The 27,000-nt window shown below is 50.9% G+C and overlaps 1 protein-coding gene across 1 annotated transcript; it reads left to right on the top strand.

Annotated features, from left to right (window-relative positions):
- The first annotated feature begins 8,604 nt into the window (after nt 1–8,604).
- On the top strand, nt 8,605–26,967 carry GDF10 (growth differentiation factor 10). The gene is made up of 3 exons (XM_082339724.1): nt 8,605–9,203; nt 18,556–19,481; nt 21,415–26,967. Exons 1-3 carry the CDS (start codon nt 8,897–8,899, stop codon nt 21,604–21,606), a joined length of 1,425 nt encoding a protein of 474 aa, XP_082195850.1. The 5' UTR covers nt 8,605–8,896; the 3' UTR covers nt 21,607–26,967.
- Nucleotides 26,968–27,000: the final 33 nt, after the last annotated feature.

Raw genomic sequence — 27,000 nt, 5'->3', positions numbered from 1 at the left:
CATTGAAGAGGAAACATCTCCAAATCCTACTGGATTCAGTGAGAGTCCAGAAACAGGACTCCAAAGGGCCCTGTGAGCTGGACTGGAGCAAGGGCAGGAGCAGGGCCAGCACCTCCCTGAGCTGCTCTTGAGGAATATCCTGGCAACTGCTCCAATCTCCTGTCATCCGCATGTGGGACCAGACCCCATGCTGGCCAACTGGCTGCCCGGGATGATGACATGGGGGGCAGCCTGGCTGCCTGGGGAACTGTGGGTGTCCCAGAATGAGGCGGGGGGCGGGGGAAGGGATGCAAAGAGGACTACCAAGGAGGATGTGGGGTACAACAGTTGCCCCTTCCACAGCACAGCCCTGCCAGCGGGCTCCACGGAACATTACAGCATCTCACATTTCCTTACAACCCCGAAAGGAAGCCCCTCTGTTTCACCAGGAAAGATGCACAAAAACTGACTGATGGGTTCAGAGGAGGGAAGGTGGCTTGAGAGGTGAGTTTATTCCTAGCTTTCATGCCCCAAGCAAGTTAGGAGCCAGCGTTCAGAGCCCAGCCACCTCACCTCACACGGTGGGTCAAAGTAATCCCACCCAGACCAAACAGGCAAGCCTAACAACATATAATAATAAAAATGAAATAAAATAAACAACACAGGACAAACTATAATTGAATATTTAACCTGTAGAAGGGGCTATAACAAGGCTTAGAAGTATAAATGATATCAGAAGAACCAGGCGATTTTATACAGCATGTAAAACATGATACATTAAAAAAAAATCAGCTTAGTAATAAGCTTACTGGATAGTAGCTTAAAATATGCACAGAAGTCCTGTAAATATTCATAGTTTTTTATCAAATAATTTCATTTCTGGAAATTGGTATTATTTTGCAAATTATTTGCAAAAGCCACAATAATTTTAAATATGGAAAAAATATTTATTGTACGAAGATGTATATTTTGACATTATGATAGGAAAAATTAAAGTAATCAATAAGAGAATACTGGTTAATTGAACCATGGTAAAGCTAACCAATGAAATATGCAATCAAAATATACTTTTGTGAAGTTTTTTTGTGATATAAAGAAATATTTATGCTCCAAATTTAGTGACAAAAGGAAAATCCAATCATGTGAATTCAGAATGATGTCAACTATTTGAAAACAAAAGACATCCACAGAGTAATAATGGAAGAGAATTGAATAACCTATTGACACAATTTGGGTGGTACAAAAATAGAGAATTCTTTTTATCTCTGCTTTTTAGATTTTCCATATATTCTTTAATGAGGTTTAAGTATATTTATAATAAATAAGCAAATATCTTTTTTTCAGCAAAGCTAGAATGATTCTGCTTTATGATCTGACACTGTGCTGACTTGGGTATGGGGGACTAATACAAGGCCATGGGTCCCTGGTCACAGAAGGTACTCCCACCAGCAGGTATGAACACTACAATCTTCATTATGCACAAAGGTGGGCAAAAGTAAACATTAAGCCACACAGAGGAACACATATTGAGAAGTACCACATCCTGTGAATTTTACCTGAAATAGGCAAATTTAATAAATACTAGAATTCTGGGTTGGGTAAAAAAAATGCTCATAAAGAAGAAAATCAGGGGGAAACGCTTACTAGATTGCCAACTATCTCATACAGGGCAAAACTATCCCAGTTAAAATATTAATCTGCTTAATCTAAATCTGAGACAAGGCACCATTGGCAAACTGGCTCTAGAAGAATGGATTGTGGTCTAGCTTGCTTTGAGGGGAATCCGCTTTAACTCTGTCAGTCAACTCAACCTCAGTAGTAGGAAAAGTGGCAGAGCCCGAGGGCCTTCCATCCCGGTGTCACGTGATGCATCTGCAGCCCTGCAGGCACCATGAACATAGGAGGACAGAAGGTCTACTGTCTGAGTCCTCGGGAAGCAGTGGGGGGCGGGAGCAGTCACTCATGATCTCTTGGCGCCCCCCAGGCCCAGCCTCCCTCCAGCCAGTCTTCCCAGCCCCTCCCCATCCATCCCCTCCCTGCTGACAAGTCTCCCCAGGGCTCCCGTGTCCACCTGCAGCCTGGCCATCCAGCTGCCTTCTCACTCCAGTCTTCCCCATCGTGTTTCACCCAGTACTCCCCACAGCCAGCCTACCAAAGCATTACTTTTTCCTGAAAATAGCTAAATGTTGGGAAAGAGCCTAAATGGGTGTTATCATGAACAGAGGGAGTCCCCCAGTCTCCTATCCCAAGCCCCAGCAGAGGACACCCATCAGGGAGCTTTTCATGATGCTGATGCCCCACTCACCACTGAATTCCTTGTCACTTGTAAATGAAGAGTCCTCTGAACCCTTCCATGGAACATACAGGCTTGTGGTTCTCTGGCCCTATACACTATTTCCTCTCTAGCATGTCTTATTTTCTGAACCTTTAATCCATTCCTCTACCTTTTACCATGACAATTTTGGTATTGGTACTTCACTTAGTGCAGGTTGCTTTTTTCAACCATCCAAAAGCCAACCCATATTAGCCCCATCTACTGGGGCCCTTGCCATGGTATAAACCCTGCATCATGGGACAGTGCTTCTGTTTGCTAAACTCTCCCTTATCCAACTCTATATCCCAGCCCCCTCGATCCAGCCCCCTCAGGATCTGGTCCCAATCATAATCTCTCATGTCCTGCTGGTGCATGTTGACTCTGTACTAAGACATTCCAGACTACAGAACCTTCCCCACTTAGTGGTCCCAGCACTTCCCTTACTGGGTTGTATGAGGCCATGACCCCTGTTTTCATCTGGCAACCAGGAAGGGAGGTATGGATAGATTATGAGAGGGACACATGTTATGTATGCATCATCTTCAAACAAGGCGGGGTGTGGGCCATTTTCCAGGCCCTGAGCGTGTAAACAGGTATAGGTTTTGTTGGGGGCTTTTTAACGCCTTTATTGGAGTATACTTGCTTTACAATGGTGTGTTAGTTTCTGCTGTATAACAAAGTTAATCAGCTATACATAAACATATATCCCCATATCTCCTCCCTCTTGCATCTCACTCACCCTCCCTATCCCACCCCTCTAGGGTGGAAAAAGCACCCTAGACACAAAGCACCGAGCTACAAGTATGGGGTTTTAAGGTTCTTAGTGTATCAACCAAGATGCCCCCATCCCAATCTCAGGTTCCCACTCCTTCCTAACCAGCGCCCTGACAGACTTGCTGGGGTTGAGAATTCAACAATCTCTGAAGCTCTGCTACCTTCACATTTACGTTCTGGGCCTGATCCTCAGTTGTCCCCACTGCAAGAGATGAGGGTTTCTTATACGCTGCCAGGAAGCCCCTCTGATTTGCACACTTTGCCTTAAATTCATGATTAATCACCCTCAACTTTTCATAATCTATCTCCCATGACTCCATCTCACTCAGCAAGAGCCAACTACTTCCATTGTCTCTATAATGATCACTTCCCCTGAATCTTTAATATCAGAGATATTGAATCCTCCAGTTCACAGCACACGTGCCAAGGGCTATGCAGCCTCCAGCTACACCAGTCATGGAGTCCTCTTTGCCACTGGGCAGTAGATGACTCAGCCTCCAGATCGCATCTCTGAGCCTACTTCCTCACATCACTCCTGGCACCGACTGTCTTAGGTCAGCCGTCGCAGGAAACAGACTCAGATGGAAACATGCATACAGAGGTTTACGAGCGAGCCACTTGTGGGAACCAGGATTGGTTAGAGCGAGAAGCCGAATGCCATGCGGCTGCAACAGGGGCCTCAGCAGAGCCTGTATGAGTCCTGGAGCCAGATGGTCCTGCAGACAGTCCTGCCTTGGGGCAAGGCATCCTTCGTGGCCTCAACACTGCATTCGGGCTGTCCCGGGGAGGGGGACAGCTTTGGCTGAGGCAATTCCTAAGGGGCATGTGGGGAGACTCAGCTGTGAGCCGTCAGCAGATGACTGTCCTGGCAGCTGGGGGGGATGAGGGCTTGGGTCCTGGCAGGGGTACTGGGTGGTGCACCATAGCTTGTCTGTAGGATAGCACTGCAGGGGGAGGCTGGGATGTGTACTGAGAACATGTGGACCCTTCTGAATTCTGGGACACAAGGGGACTGGCAGGAAGAGAGCGACTAGAGAAAGGCTCTACCAAGACAGACGGAGACAAATGAGCTGGATGATGAGGGCTTGAATGCCAGCACAAGGACATCAGGCTTGGTCCCTCCCACAAAGGTTCCAAGGAAGCTCATTTTGGGGTCGTAAGGAGATGGTGCAGCCCCTAAGGGGTCCTGATTTCTAAAGTGTCCCTTTGGCTGCCTCCCCGCCAACTCCTAACTGGCTTGCTCCGGCCAACTCCCCCACACCACCGCTCCCCTCCCTCCAAGCCAGCTCCCTTCAAATTGTCACTCCCCACAGTGCAGCATTCATGCATCAGCTCTAAATAGTCCCACTGTTCAGCTTTAACGAGAAGTAATACCAATTCCCATGTTTGCTCAGAGAGCACCATATTTCATCAAACCAGAGCCCATGCCGGCTCAGATTACTGACCGAGACAATGTTCTGTAATCCTGGTTTATTCACATGTCACGGGTATTTTAGCAAAACAGAAATGAATGGCCAGAGCCACCCTCGGAAGTAACGGGAGAGTTGGGTTCCCGCCCAGGGAAAGTCATGCTTTCTTCTGCCACGGTTCTCTGAGGAGCCGACTTTGATTCTCTGAGTTTTTCCCAACTTTCAGAAAGAGAATATGGGCTGGGGAGGAGTCACAAAGTGGGTAGTTATTTCCCTATAAAATGTTAACTCCGTGGATGGATTTTGCCAGAACAAAAATAAAATCTGTCATTGATTATAAAGTCTTTTGTGCTTGTTATTTCACAGATTTATTACACTTGGGCCTGGCAGCCTGGGGGAGGCCCTGGGATTCTTGTCTCTAGTGCCCCAGCAAACCCTTCAGCCGCCTTTTCACAGCTCATGCCTCAAATGGGAAGAGGGATTTGCTCGCATTTCTTTTGTCCTAAGGGCCAAGAGCTTAAGAAATCTAGATGAAGAGGCATGAATCATCCACCCTATCTTTGGATGGGGACCCACAGACACTGATGATAAAGGCACATTAGTAGAGGTCTATGACTTCCTAAACAAGGAAACATTCTCTTTCCTTTTCTTTATCTTTTCAGCTCTTGGGACTGTGCACTAAGAAATGCATTTCCTCTACAGAACAAGGAATGGCCAGGCTGAATCTCTCATCAAATCTCACAGAATCGGGATCCATTTTAAATAGGCTACAACCTCTTTGGAACACACGATAAATAAAAAGGGTAGTTAACAAGGATCAATGCTATTTAGTACCATCTCATGTTAAAACCTTACCAATGATACTCCTAATATCCTATTCTTGTCCCCATTTTAGAGTTGAGAAACCAAGGCCCAGAGAAGTCAAGTAACTTGCTTAAGGCCATACAGCAAGGTAGGGGTGAAAATAGGGATATGAACCTCATCCCAATTGACTCTAAAAGGTCATGGAGATGCTCTCATTTCCAAGAATGAGTTGACATGAGTCCACAGACTCAGGCATAGCATGTCGGAGCTGAAACAGCCGGGAGGTCCGTCTTCTCATTTAAACAGGAGGCAGCCAGGGTTCCAAAGAGATGATGGGGCCATCCCAGGGTGACAGAGCTAGTTAGACCCACAAAATGACTCTCCCACAAGGTAACTGGACAATATCATGAAACAACTGCTCAGGAACATTTCCTTTGGGGTTTACTTGGGGCAAGGTTCCAGATGAAACTGAATCAGCTTGCTTCCCAGACTATCCAGAGTTTGATTTCTCCTTTACTCAAGTGTGGAGCTTTATAACTATGGAGACTCAGGGCTTTCTGAGCCTAAGGAAACCCTGCCACCCCAGAGCACGTGGCAGATAGGCCTGGGAGACCGAGGTTCCCCAAACAACCTCTCATCACCCTAGAGAGAACACTCTCCATCCCTGACGGCAAGTTCAAGACCTCAGAGACCCTGGTAAAAATAGCATCGGAAGCTCCCAGGACCAGGATCATTTTAGTAAGAAGCTGCGAGAAATCACAGCTCTCAGGACTTGAATCCACCGTCCGCCATCTCAACTCTTATTTTGAGCTGCAGCCTGAGCTATTAAAAACCAAACATTCTCATTGGCAAGCTCCACAGTTAGCCTCATTTCCACGCTAGTAACACTGTTCTGCCTGAGCTGAAGTTGCACAGCGATTGTTTCTTGTCTCAGCGATGTTGTTTGCAGGCGATGCTGGGAGCCAGCGAGGATGTGACCCGGTGGTAATCTGAATTGCTTCACCAAACACATTTTTATCCCATCATCTCGGCTACATGAAAGGGGGCCATAGTGCTCCAGTGTTCAAGACTTTACAGTCCCGCTGTTCGGCAATAAAATGAGGCAAGAAATATTAGCCGTCCCCGGCTGATGCCTTAATTCTTTCCCAACAATGTCAGAGAATCTGTACCCTACAGGTTTTAGTGCCGGCTAAAGCCTGACCCTCGGGCTGGCTTGAATGGAGCGGGAATGAGTTAAGGAGCGCAAGGAGGCTTTAATGGACACAGACCCCGAATAGCCCAGCTTGTCCCGGCCTCCTGCGGACTCACACTCCTTTTCACAGGCCTCGATTGTGTATGGCCCCAGCAGAGACAAAACTACCCATGAGCAGAGGTTACCCCCAGCCGGTACAGGTCAGAGGCATTCTGGGGGAGAAGAGGAGAGGGGGGCGGAGGGGAAGTGAGGGGCACAGGGAGAAGGAGGGAAGTGGCGGTGGGGCTGGGGGAAGGGAGCAGTAAAAGTTGGTGTGGATCATTTTCGAGGAGAGATTCATCAAGTCCAAGACTGTGACTGGTCATCTCACCTCCAGGCACACCGTTTTTGAAAACTGTTTCACTGAACAAACGGGAGCTATACTAACGGGAAGTTGAACGTGATGTGTGCGAATTATCAAAAGAAATAAAATGCTTCTCTATCGTTTTCCAAAAGCTACAGGCCTGAGGTTCTGAGGCTTTCAATAGGATGGCCTCTAATTTGACACTGCAAGATTTTGAAAAATTACAAATGGGTTGTGTTTTACACACCAAACGGAAGCTTTCTCCAGCAATTTTTCAATTATTGCATTGTGAGTCCTCCAAGAAAAGTAACTATTTTGGCTTAGGGAGCCCAAAGTTACCAAGTAAAGGGAACAGTGTGTTTGCAAGTTTGCAAATAGTCCTTAGAAATGTAGTATGGACAGTATCCTGGACCTTGCTGGAAGAATATGGGTTTGAAGAGGTCCTTTCCTTCCCTCAGAAGGGTTCCTAAACCTTTTATGTAGGCCTTGAACCCCTAACTCAATCTGAGGAAGCCCATAGACTGTTTTTCAAAAGAATGTTCTTAATATGCAGGGTTACAGAGGAAGCCAATCACATTCAAATAGAATTATCAAAATGTTTTTTTAAAACAACTTTGCAACATAGTGATATGTGTGCCTTTTAATTAATTCATTAAATAACTAGCAGCGAGCTTGACTACTTTAATTTCAGAATAGTGATGAGCAAGAAGTGATATTTTGAGAAATCTGAAACATGATAAGAAAATGTCATATGAAAATATCTGTGTTTGGTGGCTATTGGTGACAAAGTCACAGGTATGGTTAATACCACTGTAGTTGTTTACCTGTGTTTCTAATATGGAATGCTAAGTTGCAGGTACAGGTTAGTGAAAATAAAGATGTAAGTTTTCCCCATCCAAGTTCACAGATGCCCTGAAATTCTATCCATGGACAAGAAACCCTGCTAAAGGCAAGATGAAGCTCATGACCTTCTGCCCCAGGGCTAAACTGAGGGGTGGTGGGTCAGGGATTCACTGCACCCTCACTGTGACACAGTCTTGGGAAAGCTAAGCATTTTCTTCTCCTATTCTGAAGTTTGGAAACGTTTTGTAAAACAATTTAAAACCATGTCTTTTTTTCAGGACAAGCCTGATGGCTACATGTGCAAAGATTAATAAGCACCTTTGATGTGTTCCTTCAACAACCAGAATTATAGTTGCCAAATAAAGGGTCAGTCGACTACTTCTGAATTTTAATCAGGATCTTGTTCCAGTTGTCCTGGGTTGGCTGAGCTTTAGTGTTAGGGTTTTTCTTTTCAAAGGATGCCGAGGAGGCTTCGCGTTCCCCTCACTCTTGCATTTTGGGCACACACTGGCTCAGAGACAACTGGGCGCACACACATTCCCCCGTCGAGTCCTCACGGGGGAGCTGTCATCTTGCAACCACAATCATCACATGCCATTGCAGGGGCAACCCGGCAGGAGGGCCCCCCCTAAATGCCGCCCAGCCCCCACGCAGTCCCGGCCAGGCCGAGGCGCCGACACACAGGAGCCGGGCCGGGGCCCGGGTCTCCGGCTTTCCGCAGGGGAGCGGGGAGCGCGCCGGCCCACGCCCACGCCACCCACACTTTGGGCGCACAATCCGGCGCACACCCCTGCGCGCGCACACCGCCACACTCGGGCGCACGCACACCGCGGCCGGGCCACGGACGGCAGTGTAGGCGGCGGCCCGGAGTGGTTCGGGGCGCGCAGCCGGGTCCCCCGCGAGGGCGCAGCCGGCCGCTCCGCCCCGCCCCGCCCCTCGAACCCGCCAAGCCGGGCGCGCCTGGGGCTGCAAAGTTTCGCCGCTCGTCCGCCGAGGCAGCGCGTCGGCTTGGGCTCGGCTCGGCTCTGCGTGGCTCCGGACGGCCGTGAACGCTGGCCGTACCGTGCGCCCGGCTGCGCGCCCAGCTCTGCCCCGCGCAGATCTCGACATCCCGCGCCCCGCCTGCCGGTGCTGCCCGCGCGCCCTCCCGCCGCAGGGTTTGTTCTCAGCCTCCTGTGCGCCCTCGATATCCCTCCTCCTCTTCCCCGGCTCCGACCCCTTCGCCTCCGCCACCCATCATGGCCCGTGGCCCCGCTCGGACCAGCCCGGGACCGGGGCCCCAAGTGCTGCCGCTGCTGCCGCTGCTTCTGCTGCTGCTCCAGGACGCGGGCGGCAGCCACACGGCCCCCGCCCCGCCCGCGGCGGCCGACGGCCTGGCGGGGTACAAGAACCCCCAGCGGTCTCCAGGGGACGCGGCCGCTGCTCTGGGCCCCGGCACCCAGGACATGGTCGCTGTCCACATGCTCCGGCTTTATGAGAAATACAGCCGAAGGGGCGCGCGGCCAGGAGGGGGCAACACGGTCCGCAGCTTCCGGGCCCGGCTGGGTAAGTAGAGGGGGCCCTGGGGCCCCCTTCTCTTCATCCTCCCCGGTCCTCCTCACGTGTCCATCCTCCCACCCCTGTACCTCCGCTTTGCCTCTTCCTTCTATTCATTGACTGGTTCATTCATTCTTCCATTAACTATTCCCCCCACCCCGCCCGCCCCGAGCACTCTGTGCCAGGCCCTGAGCCTCCCGTGGGGACGCCGAAGTGGCACAGAGTGACAGAGTTCCTGCCCCTGGGGTGCCGCCAAGTCTCGGAGGGTGTCACACTTGCCGGACACAGACGACCCCATCCACAAGGCTTTAAGCACAGCGTGGAAATGGGACTGGGCTGGGTGAGCTCACCGTGTGTGTGTGGCGGGGCTCGGGGGGTAGGGATCCATGTCACAGCGTTCAGCTGTGTTGGCTCTTGACAGATGAAGGAGGCACTGAAGAGAGCCCATCAGGTGGGTGTAATGCAGCCCTGATGGAAGTGCCAGGCACTGGGCCCAGGCAGGGGGTGTGCCCCTCTAGCTGGGGCACTTAGTGGGTGTGGCAGTTGGGGAAGCGGGGTGGAATGAGAATGGCCTTGGGTGCCCAGCCTTGGGTACATGAGACTGAGGCCTGCTAGGCACTAGCATGAAGTGTTCAGACTATGGGGGTTTGAGGAAAGGTCTAGAAGCTTGGGCAGTGGGGTTCCCAGCCCCTCTCCTGCCCTTGCCCCTCCTGGGCAGATCCTTTCCCCTTTACCCATACCTTGGATAGAGCTGCACCGAGCCCTACCTGCCCTGCTTCTGAGAGCATTTCAGAATCCTGCCTCAGCTGTCTGCCCACCCTGGCTGGGTGACCTCTGCAGGCCCTGGGTGAGCAGAGACGAGGCGCAGCCTGGTGGCAGGGGTGATGGGAAGACCCTGGTTGTCATGGAGATTACTCATGGTCTCAGAATGCCATTGCAGAAAATGTGGGTAGGGGTCCCCTGCAGCCCTTGTGAAGGAGGAGGCCATTCATCAGGAGAAAGACCATTGGTCTGTAGGGCCCCCTCTTGAGGTAGAGGGGAACAAGCCCAACAGTGGGGCCAGACAGCCTGGAGTCAGATCTGCCACCTCCCTGTTGATCACTGGCTGTGTTACTTAGGGTACCACACCGTGGCCTCAGAGCCAGACACTGGAAGCTTGGTCTCGCATAAACATGTACTGGGAGCTCCTGCCACAGAGAAGGCCCTTCCCCCCATCCTCTACTGGGCAGACTCACTAGGTCATTGTTCCTGGGTTCCAGGCCAACCAGATCTAACTCCATCCTCCCTGGTACCTTTTATTCACCTCTTGGGGCCCATTTCTGGAGCACCATTATTAAGTCACTCAAGAATCATCTAGCACGACCATGATCTTGGGCAAATCACTGAAGCTCTGTGGACTTGAGTGTACTCATCCACAAAATGGGCAGGTCATGGTAGTATCTTCCCTGTAGCATTGCAGGAAAGATGACATGAGTTGATATGTGTAAGCCCTAAGCCCAGCACTGGCCAGTTTAAGTGTTGGTGCATCGTGTTTCCCTGGAGTACAAAACACTTGTGTTCGTATAGGTGTAGACTTGACCTTGCATCCATTAACTCAGTCCCCAAAGCCTTGCAGTTGAGGAAAGCAAGGCCAGTAAGTTCACTGCTGCAATAAGGGATGAGCACGCCCATTGAGCCCACCCTGTTGCTGCAGGCCCAGGCATGGAGGTGCACAGTCTGTTTTTCAGTCTTCACAGGCTGGGGGTGGTACAAGCAACACTTAGCCCTGAAAAGGATCTGGCGACAGTACTTCAGATCCAGTCCTTCCATTTTACAGATAAGGAGACTGAGGCCAGGCCAGGGCAAGCTGTTCACAGTGGCAGTGGTTGGCACCGTCCATCTGTCAGGCTCATGCTGTTCTCACTGCTAGCCCCCTCCCCCAACCTCCATCAGAACTGAGCCCAGGACTTAGGAGACAGAGGATGGATCAGATCCTGGGAGATCAGAATTATTCTGGATCAGTCTAGGACTATTTGACAAATCCAATACTCTTGTTTGGAACCATTTGAAACAGCTATGGGTACAAGTCCCAGCTCCACCTGCTACTAGTATGTGTGCTGTGGTACACATCGCTTTACCTCTCTGAGTATCAATTTTTTGTGCACATAGTGGGGGTGGGGTGAAGATTCAATGGGATGAGGTGGGGTTTGTGCCTGGCAGAGAGTAGGCCCAGGCAGCTTGGTTTCCCTTCTCCTCCCTTGACTGACTTAAGTTGGTTCATACCCAGTCCCTCACCAGCCCTCAGAGTGCCTGCTTTGTGACCCAGCGACCAAGCTGTGAGGAGGTGTGAGCCTGGGTGGGGACCCCTCATTTTATGGATGAGGCACACATGTGGGGGGCTTCAGCTCTGGTCCTGGATCGTACCGGTCCCAGCCTGCTCCGTGACGGTGACCTCTGCTGCCTCAGTGGGGTGGTCCCTGCAACCCGTGTTACAGTGGAGCTGTGTCCCTTGCCTGCCTCTAGGCAGCACAACTCAGGTTCCAAGCGCAGGCTGTGAGCTGGAGTGGTAAGGGCCAAATCCTGAGTCTGTGACTGGGGCCAGGGACTGATCTTGTCTATGACTCAGTTTCTTTCCCTTCTAAAATGGGACTAATAATGCTCTCTTCCTTATAGGGTTTTTTTAATGAACTGAGATATGTTCAGTGCTTAACACAGTGCCTGGCACATGTAAGTTCAATAATGTTTTAGCTCTACTATTATTACTCCAGCCACCCGGCTCCTTCCCTCCCTTCCATTGCTCCTTGAAGTGCATGGGTGGAGAGAGCTTCAGTCTACATCAGTGGAGAGAGCTTCTGAGCCTGACCATAAGGGTTAAGGTTAGACACCTGCAGCCTCAAACGACCTGCATTTAAATCTAGGCTTTTCCGCCTACGTATGTGATACTGGGCAAGTTACTTAACCTCTCTGAGGTTGGTGTCTTTATCTCTAAAATGAGAGTAATAATACATACTCATCTGTCGACAGTGCCAAAAGTCACAGTCAGTTCCCCAAGTCTTTCCTGAGCACCTCATTCAGTGGCAGGTGCTGTAAGCTCAGAGGACACAGAAAAGCATAGACTATTGGCCGTGCCCCGAAAAGCTCACGGGCTGGTGGAGAAGGGAGAAGTAAACAGAAGAATGTGACCAGCAGCACAGGTAGGGCAGTGGAGTGAGAAAGGGCTGGGGGTGGGCTTCAGGAGCCCCACAGGACAGCATTGACCTGGCAGGGGAAGGGCTGGTGGGGAGGGTCCAGTGAAGCCTTCACAGAGCAGAGGAGGCCCCAGACAGACTCTGAAGGGCAGGGGGTGTTAGCCAGGTGTAGAAGTGAAGCAGAGCCCTATGTGCCTGGAACTGTGAGGCGTTTGGTTTCAATGAGGAAACAACAGGAAGAAAGAGGCAGAAAATGGAAGTGAACCAGTGGGCCACCAAGACCTGTAAGCAGTGGGGCAGTATAGAGAGTGCGTATGGTGAGAGAGGGGCGAGGGAGGGGGGAGGGGGAGGGAGGGAGAGAAGAGGAGAGGGGAGAAGGAGAGACAAGAGATTATAAGGGAAATGCATACTTATCCAGAAATCATAGAAAATCACAGTAAAGAAAAGAAATCATCCCCAATCGCAATCCAGATATAACCAGAGTTAATATTTTGTGGAATATTGTATATAGTTTTTACCCTAATGGGATCATAGTTGCAACAGGTAAAACTTGTTATATCTTCATTCTCCTTTGAAGTTACTGGGTTTTTTCTCATTGCTGGTCATCCTGAATTGTTTTTCATGCTTTTCGACATTTGAAATTTTTCCCATGGAAACCACTTCATCCACTTGGGGTTCTGGTCTTTTTCTTACTGATATGTAGAGTTTGTGAAGGCTGTTAACTCTTCATCTGTAATAAATGATTCCCTGTGAAGCACGAGTGTGGTGTGAGGGTGACAGTGTCCTGGGGTCACAGTGGTGGTCGAGATCAGACTGTGGGCTAAGACAGTGGTGGAAAGATGCAGAGTTCAGGGTGGTTGTGGAGAAACAGGATGTGGAGAAATAGGAACTGGGATAAGTTGCATGCAGGAGGGGGAAGAGGCTGTGAAGATTCTCAGGCTCCTGCTGGAGAGGGTGGACGGGTGGCAATGCCTCCCGTTGGGCGCGAGGACAGGGGCCAGGGGTGTGGGGTCCTCACTGTAGCAGTAGCTTGTGACACCACATGACCACTGTGTTCTGAGCATGTGCTGGGTGCCAGACACCTTGCTGAGAGCACTGCAGAGATGATCTCACAACTTCAGGAGGCACGTACACATATTCTGCTTGATTAACAGATGAGGAAACTGAGGCGCAGAGAAGGTTGTGTGACTTCCTAAGGCCCCACAGCTAGTCAGTGATGAAGCAGGGTTTAAACCCTGACTCTGGAGCCTGCCTAAAAATAGACACTCAGTACACATTAGTTCTCTTTCCTTCTCTGCACCACCACTGGTGGCCCACCACTTCCTTCCTTCAGCTTATTACGTTGGTGCTTGCATCTTCAGCCCGGTATTCTCACTCTGGTCACCCTGATGGCTGTTTCAGGGGCAATGAGTGAAGGGACAGATCTCCAGGTGACTTGGATTCTGTTTCTACAGAGCAGAGCAGTCTGAGGGTCCTCTTGGCCTGAGAGTTGGCCAGCAGGGGGCCTGGGGGGACCCTTGGACTAGGGCCGCTTCCCTACCTCTTTCCTCTCTAGTCCCATCCCTAAAGAGTTGGGAAGGAGGTTGAGTGCCCAGTAGAGTGGACCTGACTAGGGTTCTCAGATTTCCAAAGACCATAGAGAGATCAACTTGTCTAAATAAGGTCAGTCCTTTCTTTCCTGGAGAGGCAGAACACAAAATGTTTGCAAACTATTTTAGAGTTCACAGCACATGATCTTTGTTACTTTAGCTGTTAGGCAGACCCCGATTCTATCCAGAGCACCTGGTTGGGGAGGGTGGGGAAGGGCATGGGCTTGGGGTCAGACAGGCCTGGAAGCACGCCCTGGCTCTGCCCCTTACCAGCTGGGGGGCTTTAAGCACTTTAAGCAAGTTATGTAGTTATGTAGTCACATACCCTCTCTGAAGCTCCATCTTTTTGTCCATTTGCCATGTCTGCTGCCCTCATTGTGAACACGAGGAATCAAGCATGCCTATACGCTTGGAACTTGGAGCTTCCTAATCAGTAAACAATATTATTCCCATTTTAAAGATGAGAAAACTAAGGCTCAAGGGGAAGTAACTGGACAAACGTCCTGCTGTGCAGTTCCTCCAGCTGGATTTGCATAATCGGCTATATCTTTCCAAAGGAGACTTTCTGGACTTCTTTCAGGATGTTCACTGAGCCCCAGGGCAGCAGGCCAGGAACCCACTTTATTAAGTGAAGCAGACAATCTAACAAAGACCCCTCCCCTCCCCTGCCATTCAGCACACATTTCTGAGCACTGACGATCACTCAGGCCTTGTGCTAGGATCTAGGGATACAGCAGTGCACACAGCTGGCAAAGCCCCACCCTCTTGGAGTTTGTGTTCTAGAGGGAAAGAGAAACGATCGCAACGAAATATATTATATCAGGATGTCCCAAAGTGACGTGAAGACAAATGAAGCCAGGGACAGAGTGATGGGGCTGTTCCTTCAGCCAAGGGGGTCAGTGGTACCCTTTGCTGGGGATGCCGCTTGAGCAAAGGCCCAAAGGAGAGAGGAGTGACTCCTAGAGGAGAAGTGATGACAGCAGAAGGAAGAGCTGGGACAAAGCCCCGAGATGGTAGCTTCATGTTTGTAAGGACAGGAAGGCCAGGGTGACTGGGGCAGAGATGCGGGTGCGGGGAGCAGATGGAGTTGGGGAGGTAAGCAGGCCAGGTCAAGTAGGGCCTTGGTAAAGGGTTGGCAATGGAGAGCTCTGAGCAGGATGGTGACCTGAGGTTGAAAGCACCCAGCATGCCGGGGGCCTCTCCTGGACACAGCTCTGTGAAGCTGTGATGGGCGCTGCAGGTGCGGGTCCCCACCATCACTGTCTGTCTCATCCCTGGACTGAGCTCCTCTGAGTGCCTCTAATCACCTTTGCTAGGACACTGATCAGCCCAACACTTAGCCCAGAGTAGGAGTTTCCCAAATATTTATCTGGAAAAGGGAGGGAGGCAGGGAGGGGCGAAGGAAGGGAGAGAGGAATGATAGGAGGGAGGAAGGAAGGATCTTTTCTAGCTGACCATGAGATGGGAGCCACAGGCACCGGCACAGTTCATAGGGACTACTCTTTGGAGATTCTCCTTTGTGACCTGGGCTCATCCAAGCTGGGAGGCTTCAGGTAGGTGGCTTCTCTCAGCCACAGCCTGGAGCCCCCTGCAATGCAGGCGTGCAGGCACAGTCAGAGAGCTGGGCCAGCCTGTGGCCCTTCATGACCTGGAGATGGGAGTGACCCATCTCCCCCTCCACAGTTCCCAGCAGGGAGGGTCATCACGCATCAGGCTGCCTTGTGAGGGGCAAGCTGCCTATTGCCAAAGGCATTCAAGCCAAATGGAGGAAGGACTCCTGCCCTGAGTGTAATTAATCAGGCTGCCTGACCTCTAAGGTTCTTCCCTCTCTGAGTTCCTGCACGTGCTCTCTGTGGTTCTCCATCCTAAGGGAAGGGCAGCATTTGCTGTCCCTCTCCTGCACCCCGTGCAGAAATAACCTCCAGGGGAGGCCACCCCACCCTCCTCTACAACACGTTTTGCCACCCTGGGGCAGTCCTCCCAGCACCTTCATTGGGCCACACCCACCTCAAGCCAAGGCTGCTGTCCCTGCCTTGCTGGTCACAGTTATCCTTTATATCCTCTCTCGTTCTTTACCTTGGTACTGGAAGGGGGACCAAGGTGCTTTTCTCTGGGAAGCCCCATCTCGGTTCCCCCAGTCTGCTGTTTTCCTTCTCACCAAGAGCCACAGGTTTCTAGGCCAAAGATGCTTGCATCCTGCTGTGAAGGGCCAGCTCTTTGGAAAGAGTCAGAAATGTCTATTTCAGAGCCTCTGAAGTGTTCTCCTGCAAAGAACCTGTTAGCGGAACAATGGAGTTGACTTGAATTGGATGAAAGAAAACACTTTCTCTGCTGTGTTAGCTGGACCATTGAGTAAGAGGGGCCCGAATTGGTGTAGGAGGAGCTTGCTCTGCCAGCCTTGGTCATTTAGATAAAAGTGGCATAGAGCACATTTGGGGGATTCCCCCTTTGTGCCTGGCACATTACATATGTTATTTATTTAATCCTCCAAGCATTCAGGTGAGATAGAGATTCTGTTGTCTCTCTGAGGCAGATGAGCAAGGCATGGTCCCGTTGAGGCCTGGGAGCCCGGTTCCTAGAGCCTTTCCCAGTTTGGGGGGTAGGAGCTGCCTTGTTGGTGAACTTGCACCCCATCCACAAGTCAACCCCGGATGTTGCAGATACACAGCCACTGCCCATCGTTGCTTCCCAAACTTACAATCCCTTAGAATGCTGGTTAGAATAAGAATTCCTGGGCCCCTTTGTCCCAGACCCTCTGAATCAGCATCTCCAGGGGAGGAAGGCAGTGATCTGTGAGCTTTGGGAAATTCAGGACTCAAGGACCATGACACTCAAGGCCGCAGTGTTTGGGGAAGCCAGGTTTAAATGTGCATCAAGACTCGTGCTTCTCCTTATGTGTGGACATATTGAGGGGCTGCTGTGGACATGCTGAGGGATTTTTTCTGAGAATTAGGTAAGGTAGTGTCTTTAGAATGTCACCCAAGCTTTGACTGGCATTTATTGGGCCCTCTGACTTTTCCTTCCTTCCTCTTTCTTGTAGTCCCTTAAAAGTACATGAAAGTTCCCAATTGAATTATGCCTTCTTCCCAGTAGAATTATGCCTTCATCCCAATAGAAACAAATAACCTTAAACTGAAGATTTTTTTTTTTTAATTTCTATTTATTTATTTATTTTATTTTTGGCTGTGTTGGGTCTTCGTTTCTGTGCGAGGGCTTCCTCTAGTTGCGGTGAGTGGGGGCCATTCTTCATCGTGGTGCGCGGGCCTCTCACTATCGCGGCCTCTCTTGTTGCGGAGCACAGGCTCCAGACGCGCAGGCTCAGTAGTTGTGGCGCACGGGCTTAGTTGCTCCACGGCATGTGGGATCTTCCCAGGCCAGGGCTCGAACCCGTGTCCCCTGCATTAGCAGGCAGATTCTCAACCACTGCACCACCAGGGAAGCCCCTTAAACTGAAGATTTTGGTTTAAAAAAATGCCAGCTGAATCTGTGGATGCAGGTGTCAGAGAAACTGTGACCCATTTTCTACACACACACACACACATTCCCGCTCTTGGAAGCCCTGTACCTCTCCCAGCTTCACCCAGCAGACAGACCCCTGGCAACAGGAAATAGGGCAGCGGGAGGGAGACAGCCCACCTGACAGCTCTGGTCTCTGGCTCTTCTGCAGCATCACAGGGAGATGATGCCTCCCTCCCATCCAAACCCTAGAGAGGGCTTGCTATTCACAGACCTCATGCTGCCAGGGCTTGGGGCAGCTTTCTGCCCTGGGGTCCTGGTGTACACCTGGTAGAACCAAGAGAGAAAGGAAAGAGTGGTTGACAGCCCCAGGGATGCAGGGGCCAAGAGTATTCTCGAGCTGCAGATGTGATGTTTGAGGGATCCCGGTCCGTATCACAGTTCCGGCCTCTGGAGAGCAACCTGGATGTTGGAGATTTTATTGAGTGACCTGGTACAACCCTGATAGTGCTTTTTCTTTGTAAAACAAGTTTAAAAGGGCTTGGGCAGAATAAATAGCAGACACCCAAATGGCTGTGTTCTTAAGTCCAGTTTCCCTCAGAAGCCACTCAGAATGCTGGGAGAGCGTGAGGCACTCTAACTTACCTCATTTGGAAGAAGGACTGTATTTAATGTCTATAAAATAGAAAGCTGTGCAGATACAGGGGGGCTACTGTCAGCAGGGCTCAGACCCAACCCAAGCTATCCCAAATACCTGATTCCACCTTATCTCATGAATGAAGGTGGGGGAGATCATTTGTTCATTGAGAGGCACTGGAGTGCAGAGGCAGGAACTGGAGCTTCACGGTCCAGCAGCCCTGAGCATCTACCCTGTCTGCCACCTTTTTCTCTTCCTTTCTTTGCAATGGGTTATGACAATCCCCAACCTCTCTGACCTCAATCCCTCATCCTCATCTGGTCCGTGAAAATAGCAAAGGGTGCCCTCATCAGTTCAATGTGAGGATTACAGGAGATGAGGAAAGTCTGGCTGGCCTGGAAATGCTCCCTCAATGGGCGTTCCTCCTCCACGTCCTGGACGGGACACCCTATGAGCACGGGGGCCTGTCCAGGACACAACCTAACAGGCTGTGATCTGTCCTTCCCTCGCAGAAGTGGTCAACCAGAAGACCGTGTATTTCTTCAACCTGACTTCCATGCAGGACTCGGAAATGATCCTCATGGCCACATTCCACTTCTACTCGGAGCCGTGGTGGCCCCGGGCACGCGAGGCACCATGCAAGCAGTGGGCCAAGAATGCATCCTGCCACTTTCTGCCCCCGGGCCCGCCAGCACGCCAGCATCTGCTCTTCCGAAGCCTCTCGCAGAACATGGCCACGCAGGGGCTGCTCCGCGGGGCCATGGCCCTGCTGCCCCCGCCACGGAGCCTGTGGCGGGCCAAGGACATCTCCCCCATCGTCAAGGCGGCCCGCCGGGATGGCGAGCTGCTCCTGTCTGCCCAGCTGGATTCTGGGGAGGAAGACCCGGGGGTACCCAGGCCCGGCCCCCACGCACCCTACATCCTCATCTACGCCGACGACCTGGCCATCTCAGAGCCTAACAGCGTGGCAGTGACACTGCAGAGATATGACCCCTTCCAGGCTGGGGACCCAGAGCCTGGAGCAGCCCCCAACAGCTCAGCGGACCCCCGAGTGCGCCGGGCCACGCAGGCCACTGGGCCGCTCCAGAACAACGAGCTGCCGGGGCTGGACGAGAGGCCGGCACATGCCCCCCACGCCCAGCACTACCACAAGCACGAGCTGTGGCCCAGCCCCTTCCGTGCACTGAAGCCTCGGCCGGGCCGCAGGGACCGCAGGAAGAAGGGCCAGGATGTGTTCATGGCCTCCTCGCAGGTGCTGGACTTTGACGAGAAGACAATGCAGAAAGCCCGGAGGAAGCAGTGGGACGAGCCGCGGGTTTGCTCCCGGAGGTATCTGAAGGTGGACTTTGCAGACATCGGGTGGAATGAATGGGTCATCTCACCCAAGTCGTTCGACGCTTACTACTGCTCAGGAGCCTGCGAGTTCCCCATGCCCAAGGTAGAGTGCATGGGGTCGCCCCGCTGTGTTCTGCCCCTTGGCTAATTGTGACTCTCAGCTCTGCCCCTGCAGGCAAGTCCCTCTGCCTCCTCACTCTGTTTCCTGTCTGTAAATAGGGATCATAACACCTCCCATCTACTCAAGGCAGAGAATAGGTAGACAGAGGTGCCAAAATGGCAGCCTGTTGGGTGGATACAGCCCACAGATGGATGGGGTCTGGCTGTGCCTTCATTGAATTTGAGTTTTAAATCAGAACCTTTCTTCTTTTGCAAAACAGGAGATCCATCTCCTTAGGTGTGTGTTCCCACACAGCAATATCCACAGAGGTTGAGGAGACCCTGGCCCCCTGCACATAGGTCAGGTCTCTTAAGCCCCCTCCTCACCAAGGCTCTTCTAGAAACCTGGCCTGGACCTCAGGGCGTTGGTGTCTGTGACCAGCACAGAGTTGGCCTCAGTGGCTTCCCAGTGTGACTGTCCATCCCCCATCCCCGACTCAGGGCAGGAACTCACAGGGCAGCTAGCTCTCATTGCACACAAGTCGGCAGGACACACAGCATGGGGCTGTTTTCCCCATTGCGCTGGCCCAGGTTTTCAGATGCTCACCTTCCCTCCAGGCTGGGCCGTGGTTCTGTCCATCCATCTTCCCACATCCTGAACCACGGTGGGCTGGCTGCCTGCTGATGTCGACCTCGGCACAGAGCACACACTTTCCTCCTACTTAGCTCCTCTGCTGAGTTCCAGGTCATGCCTTCCTCTCCAAGAAAGGAAGTCAGCGCGTAAATCCACTGTGAACGTAAATAAATCAGCCAGCTGGGAAATCCCAGACACAGACGTGGGGCCGCATTAACCTGTTTGGGAATTAAGAGGCTTCTCCTCAAAGCCGTGCATGTGCAGGAGAGAGGAAGGGAGGTGCCTGACAGAGAGACAGGCGTCTGCTGGAAGGGCCCAGCCCGGCGGGTGCAGGGTGAGTGCAGCAGGCTCCTGCTGGCTGACCCTGCACTTACCTTATCAGGCTGCCTGGCTGTCTTTCCACCTTCCCTGACACCAGCCTGAACTCCCCAAATGCCGGTGTCCCTCTCCTCCCACCTCCCCACCAGAGGCACTGTGCATATAAAACTCTGGCCCACAATGAGCTGAAGCACCTGTGACGTGGTCCTCTTCATCTTGTGGGAGGTGCCGTGTTTGCTGCTGGGACCCAGACTCTTCTGGATGTGAGAGGCTGCCTGGGGAGGGAGGGGAAGAGAGCTGGTGTGGGCCCAGCGAGCATAGTTTCCAAGCCAGACTACTTTCTAACTGAGGGCTCCTGGTCCAGTTATTTAGTCATTTTAAGCCTCAGTTTCACCAGGAAAATTAAAGTCATACCCACCCCATAAGGTTGATTCAATGACAAAACGGGGTGATGCAGATGAAGCAGCGCCTGACACCCCAAAGTCAGACCCACCTGGGAGCTGTGAGTTTCCAGCCCCATCACACTGATGCACTTGTGCCTGCAGGGCTTCCCCTCCTGTGCTGAGAACGCGATCACATGGCAAGCGTGGCGGTGCTCCCTGGACTGTAAAGTCTGGGCAGCTATGGCCCCAGGCAGAACCTCCAATCTTCTCCCCTGCCTTCCCTCTGGGGCTCCTGCCCAGTTCCTGGTGCTCCTCGGGGATGTGTGACGCGCAGGTGCCCCCAAGTGGCCAGTGCCATGTAGGGGATGTGCCTTCCCTCTGGGAGCCCTCAGGGCAGGAAGGCCTTTTGCAAAAGACCCTAGGACTCAGTCTGCCACTGATTTCAGAAGAAATGTGTACCCAACCCTGTGATCTCACCTTTTCTTCTAGGTCAATGCCTTTTCTGTGGCCTCAGTCAAGGACATGCAGGCAGCGTGGTGGGTGGGTGAGGACTGCAGGGTGGTCAGAGTTCGGAGGTGACCATGCTCCTTTCCGCCTTGCAGATCGTCCGCCCCTCCAACCACGCCACCATCCAGAGCATCGTCAGGGCCGTGGGCATTGTCCCGGGCATCCCAGAGCCTTGCTGCGTTCCCGACAAGATGAACTCTCTTGGGGTCCTCTTCTTGGATGAGAACCGGAATGTGGTTCTGAAGGTGTACCCCAACATGTCTGTGGAGACCTGTGCCTGCCGGTAAGACCAGCCTCTCTGGAGTGGAAAGAACCTGCCCCGCCTGCACACAGCAGGGCAGCATTCTCTGAACCTTCTGGAGTGAGCACTTGACTCAGGGTGCAGCTGCAAAGGCAGGGCACAGCTTGCAGGCCACCATCTGTCACCCCAGGGCATCATTCTGGGGTCTTTCACTGCTGGTGACTCAGCCCCCTCAATGCCAGTTCGAATCCTTTGAAGGGATCTGGGAATTAGCCCTGGCCTGATGGTTGCCCACGGCCTGTCCGCTGTGCTCTGAAGGCCTGAAAACCGGACATGTCCACAGGCTGGGTTTTGTGACTATCACCTCATAACCTGGAAAGAAGACTACAAACCTGAAGGCACTCACTCCCTTCACATGGAAAGAACCTCTGTTTAAATAATCAGTTTAAAACACTTCGGGCCACAGTGTGACGCTGGAAAACAGGGCCTAAATAATGGTATAAATGGATGTTTTCTCTCAAAATCCACTGCAAACGCTTTTATACATACAGTATGCACATATAACCAATTTTGGTTTCTTTTTCTTAATATATGTTTTATTTTAAAACAAAAAGGAGGGCGTTGACACCATTCCCCACAGAGGTAGTCAAGCTGGTTGAGCGTGCATTGTTTAAACGTGCTTATTGAAATAACCCATACAGTGATACATTGGAATACTAAAACATAACCAAGATTTTATATTTTTGTAAATTATACTTTCTATACTGTAGATTGTGTACGGTATGTGTTTTTATGGAAAGCTAATAAATTAAAGGGACAGTGGTATCTTGAAAAACTGAATGTCACCCATTCCAAAATATGGATGGATCTCCATGTGTAAGTATGACATCTGGGTGGCTGCTGGGGTCACAGCCTTCTTTAGGAACCAAGGCCTCTGTAGGCCATCTCCATACTCTCTCGTCTTTATCCTAAGCTCCAGACACCGGCCACTCCTATGCCTTCCAGGGTCCTGCCCACTCATATCGCACCACAGGTCCCCACCCTGGGCTCGTCCAGGCAGGACACGGTCCAGGCAGGCACAGTGGCCTTGACTCCTTAGCCTCAGAGGGGATATCAAGTGATGGGGAGGTGCCTGAGATATTTAAAGGAACATCTATGGTAGCCTGGTCAGAGGGCTTCTACTTGGGGTAGTTCAAACAAGAGATTCAGTAGAAGAAGTCAGGGGTCTCTCCAGAGATTCGGGGGCTCCTGAGGAACTGGAACGTCTGCTTCTCCCTGCTTCTTAGTCAGCATCCCTGTCCCCAGATAGTCTCCCCCAAGTGGCTCCCTTATCCCTGAGTTGACATCGCCTTACAGTTGTAGTACCTGAAGCTGATTGACCAGCATTTCTGAAAGAGAAACTAGGTCCAACCGGGGGCAGGTGTATAACAGTCCCTCGGCTGGGAATTAAAAGGATGGCATGGCCCCCAGTCTTCTCTTACTCTGAGAAGGTTGAAAAGCCATGAGCAGTTCTCCAGGATGGGACTTAGAAGGAGAAAAGGAGCCCAAGGCATCTGTCTTAGGTCAGGCTCCTGAAACCAGGGTTCCTGTGCAAGGGATGGATGAGGAAGTGCTCCCAGGAGAAACAGGCAAGGAGTGGGTAGAGCAGGACAGAAGGGCAAGAAGCCAAGCATCCCAACTTAGCTCCTATGGGGAGCTCTGGCACTTAAGCTATACCTCTGGGTTAGTCCAGCTTCAAGGCAAGGATGCTGGATGTTCAGACCCCCTCCCCAGGCTGCCCCCAGTGGAGAGATGGAAACTCTCAGTTCTCTGGCCCTCTACACAACCAGCTGCTGTGGCTTAGGAAGCCCAGGCAGCCTCTGAAGAAGGATGCAACTGCAGCCACTGGAGGCAAAGCGGCTGACACTGAAGAGAGTACCCAGAACAGGTAGGTAAGGGGGGCTGAGGGTACCTGGGTTGGAGTCTAGGTATTTTCCCCATAAACATCTCTACTGTAAGCAGTTTCTTCACAAGCATTCTTGCTGCACAACTAATTGGCCATAAGGCCATTTTGCCATAAAAGATAAAATAACTGGTTGACAGTTCCATTACACTAGAAAATATAACATCAGTTTTTACACATTCTTCCGTGAGCACAGTCATACCTCCCACCCATCAAAACCAAAAGTTTACCGATTTATCAAAGATATAAAAGAGGCAGCTACTAACAACAGTCTTCGAGAGCATTAATGATGGGTTCTTTAGCTCATTTAGATATGACACCTTGTTCTCTTAAGCTGTCTTTACCAAATTTATTATGCCGTATTAGAAGTTGGAGACAAAAGAAGAATCAAGCTCCTCCTATCCCTGGCAAAACAAATGTTTATGTGATTCCTGATGCGTAGAAGTCTCTTGAAAATGGTGAGCATTTTAACAAAACCTGGCTTAGATTAGCTCAACCAAGGGTTTGCAAAAATTGATGTGTTATCATTTTCTAGTGTAGTAGAACTGTCAAGCAGTTATTTTTTTACACAAAATGGCCTTAAGGCCAATTAGTTGTGCTGCAAAACCACTCGCGGTGAAGATGTTTACAGCAAAAATACTGGACACACCTGGCTGGGGCCCAGCAGCATATGCTCAGCATCCCCTCTGAGGTGCTCCAAATGGTTGTGGGACGGGACGTGTGTGTGAACAGCTGCCCTGGGCACATGGCCCTGCCTCTTGGCAGAGATCAGGTGAGGCGATGGGGGTGGTGCTTAAGGCACACATTGCCTTATTCCTGCAGGACTTGTACTGGGACTAAATGATTCATTCATTGGATTTCTGGGATGTCTCAAATTGGTCTGCAAATTGGTCATGGCTTGGTTTGCCATGTCTAATCCTTTTTGAAATATGACAGGATATAAATTACTAGCAAAATAAGTAAAAACATTAGGGCTTGATAAGGTTCCAAATGCCTTTCTTCTCAATATTAGATTCTTCATTTTCCCTTCTCCCCCTTAAATTTTTTCTCATCCAACTGCTCCCTTTCCATTTTTTGGTGAAGATGGGGTGTCCTATAATACTTCTATCTTATTCTTTCTGGCATTTGCAATTTCTGGGAGATCTCCTAGGTCACTATGAAAGGCTACAACTTCTCCGAGCCCTCATTTCTGGATTACAAGGGTAGAGGGAGCGGGCTGGGCGGATCACCCCTGTGTCCAGCCATGGGCAGGAGCTTCGTGCTTGTGCCAGGATGGGTGGTACCCAGTGGTGATGACTTTGCCATATGATGAAAGGAACTAGTGTCAGCAGGGACCCCTCACGTTTACAGAGCATCGTGCATTTAGATATGACACTTCATTTAGCCTCACAGCAAACTTGCAGCTTACTCCCCCGCTGGTGCTTCAGAAAAACAAGCTCAAGACAAATAAGTAATATGGCCACCAATGTCTTACCAAGACCACAGGTAACATCAGCTTTGACATGCAAGGCTGCCTGGTTCAAGGCCTGTGTAGCTGGTGCTGCCTCCCAGCTTCCTGACCAGTGACCCCCACCACCAGCCAGTTAGGGCTGTCCCAATGGCCTTAAGTGGCCTTACAATAAAGCAAGGCTTAAAAAGATATGTAGGTATGAAATAACGTTTTTTTCCTCTTAAAACCAAAATATCAACATCACATGATCACAAGAGCAAGAGGTCCCAGGACCCAGCCCAGATGTGCGCGGGTTCCTGAGCTCACTAACTGCATCTGGATCAGTTTGGAGGGGGCAGTGTGGTGGCCTGCCACTGAGCCCTAATCCTGAAGTTATACATCCTCTGGATGGGCAGAACCTTAGTTCATGTGACAAATATAAACAGTACAGCTGCGAGCTGGAAACGTTAAGGCTGGGAGAAATCTTTGAAAAACTCTGGATGCAACCCTTTTACTCAACAAGCAGGGACATTGGATCTGGATAATACCAGGTGTCTTGCCTGAGGCGTCCCGATAGGTGCCTCTGTATGTCTAAGTCACTCGAAAAATGTCATCAGAGCTGTAGCCTGTAACTCAGGCTCCTTCTGTGGCCAGGATGGAGTCAGGGCCATGATGGAGAAGCCTACAGAAGTCTGGGGCTGGGGTGAGAGAGTTTGAGGAGAGGGCTCCAAGGGAAGAGGAGTGAAGATGACTCCACCAGGATGGAAGAGCTGGACTTAGCTGGTGGCATAAAGCCATTGCAGGCACCAGCTTGTGCAAGATGTGTTTGATGGTAGCACGGGCCAAGGTAGGCTGGAGTGGGCTTCGGCGGGAAAACCAGGAGGGCAGAACCAGCCTGGCAACACTGGCTCCTAGTTGTGCACCAAAACATTGAAGTTACAGCCAAAGGCTATTTCTTTTTACCCAAAGCTGCAAACATAAAATCTCCTTCACTGATAAACTGATGCTTCTGAGATTTCCAAGTCTCCTCCTCTCTTCTACTCCCTAAGATGATGGTGCTCTTTCAAGCTTTGGTCCACTTTTCCTTCTCACTCAAGCCTAATCCAATCCTAGATTCCTCCAATCTCTCATAGCAGTCCTGTCTGTATGTATAGGGGGTGGGTGAGCAGAGGAACGAATGAACTGTTTATTCATTCAGTGATTTAGCATCTACTATGTGCCAAATACCATAACAGGCGGTATACACACACTTGATCTCTTGGAAGGCTCATACGAATTTCCTCTTTTATTAAAACCAATGTGCAAACTTGAATGTGCATCAGAATCACCTGGAAGTCTTGACCAGATTGCTGGGCTGAATCAGACTTTCTGATTCAGGGCAAGACTTAGCACTTTTAGCCAGTTTCCAGGTGCTGCTACTGCTGTGGTTCAGGGACCACGCTTTAAGAACAACTGTTCTAATAAATGTGCTGACCACCTGGACACAGTCCAGAGACAGAGTGCACATTGGCTGAGTACTTACCATGTGCCAAGAGGAAGCAGGATCTCAGGGAGGCGAGGCCCAGAGCTGGGAAATGACATGCCTGCTGCTTTGCCTGTTTCATGCTCTCCCCTTACAGCCTCAAGGTCAGTCCAGTTTTCATTCCTCTGAGCAATGTGTGGGTGAGAGTGGAGCTTGAGAGGTTAACGGAAGGACAGGTGTCTTGTAGTCAAGTCTCTTGTGATGGAAGGGGCTCCTGACCCCTCAGAGGCAGCTGTATCACAGTTAATCAGTAACTCACCATTCCCCCCTCCCCCCAGCCCCTGACCACCACCATTCTACTCTCTATCTCTATGCATTTAACTACTATAAGTACCTCATATAAGTGGAGTCATACAATATTTGTCATTTTGTGACTGGCTTATTTTATTTAGCATACCTTCAAGGTTCATGCATATTGCGGCATGTGTCAGAATTCCCTTCCTTTTTAAGGTTGAGTAATGTTCCACTGCATGGATGTACTACATTTTGTTTATCCATTCATCGATCAATAGACACTAGGGTAGCTTCCACCCTTTGTCTATTGTGA

This window comes from Balaenoptera borealis (assembly GCF_965194805.1).
Source record: "Balaenoptera borealis genome assembly, chromosome: 10".
Classification (NCBI taxonomy): domain Eukaryota; kingdom Metazoa; phylum Chordata; class Mammalia; order Artiodactyla; family Balaenopteridae; genus Balaenoptera; species Balaenoptera borealis.
The sequence above is the reverse complement of the archived record's forward strand: the minus strand, read 5'-3'. Positions and strand labels throughout refer to the sequence as shown.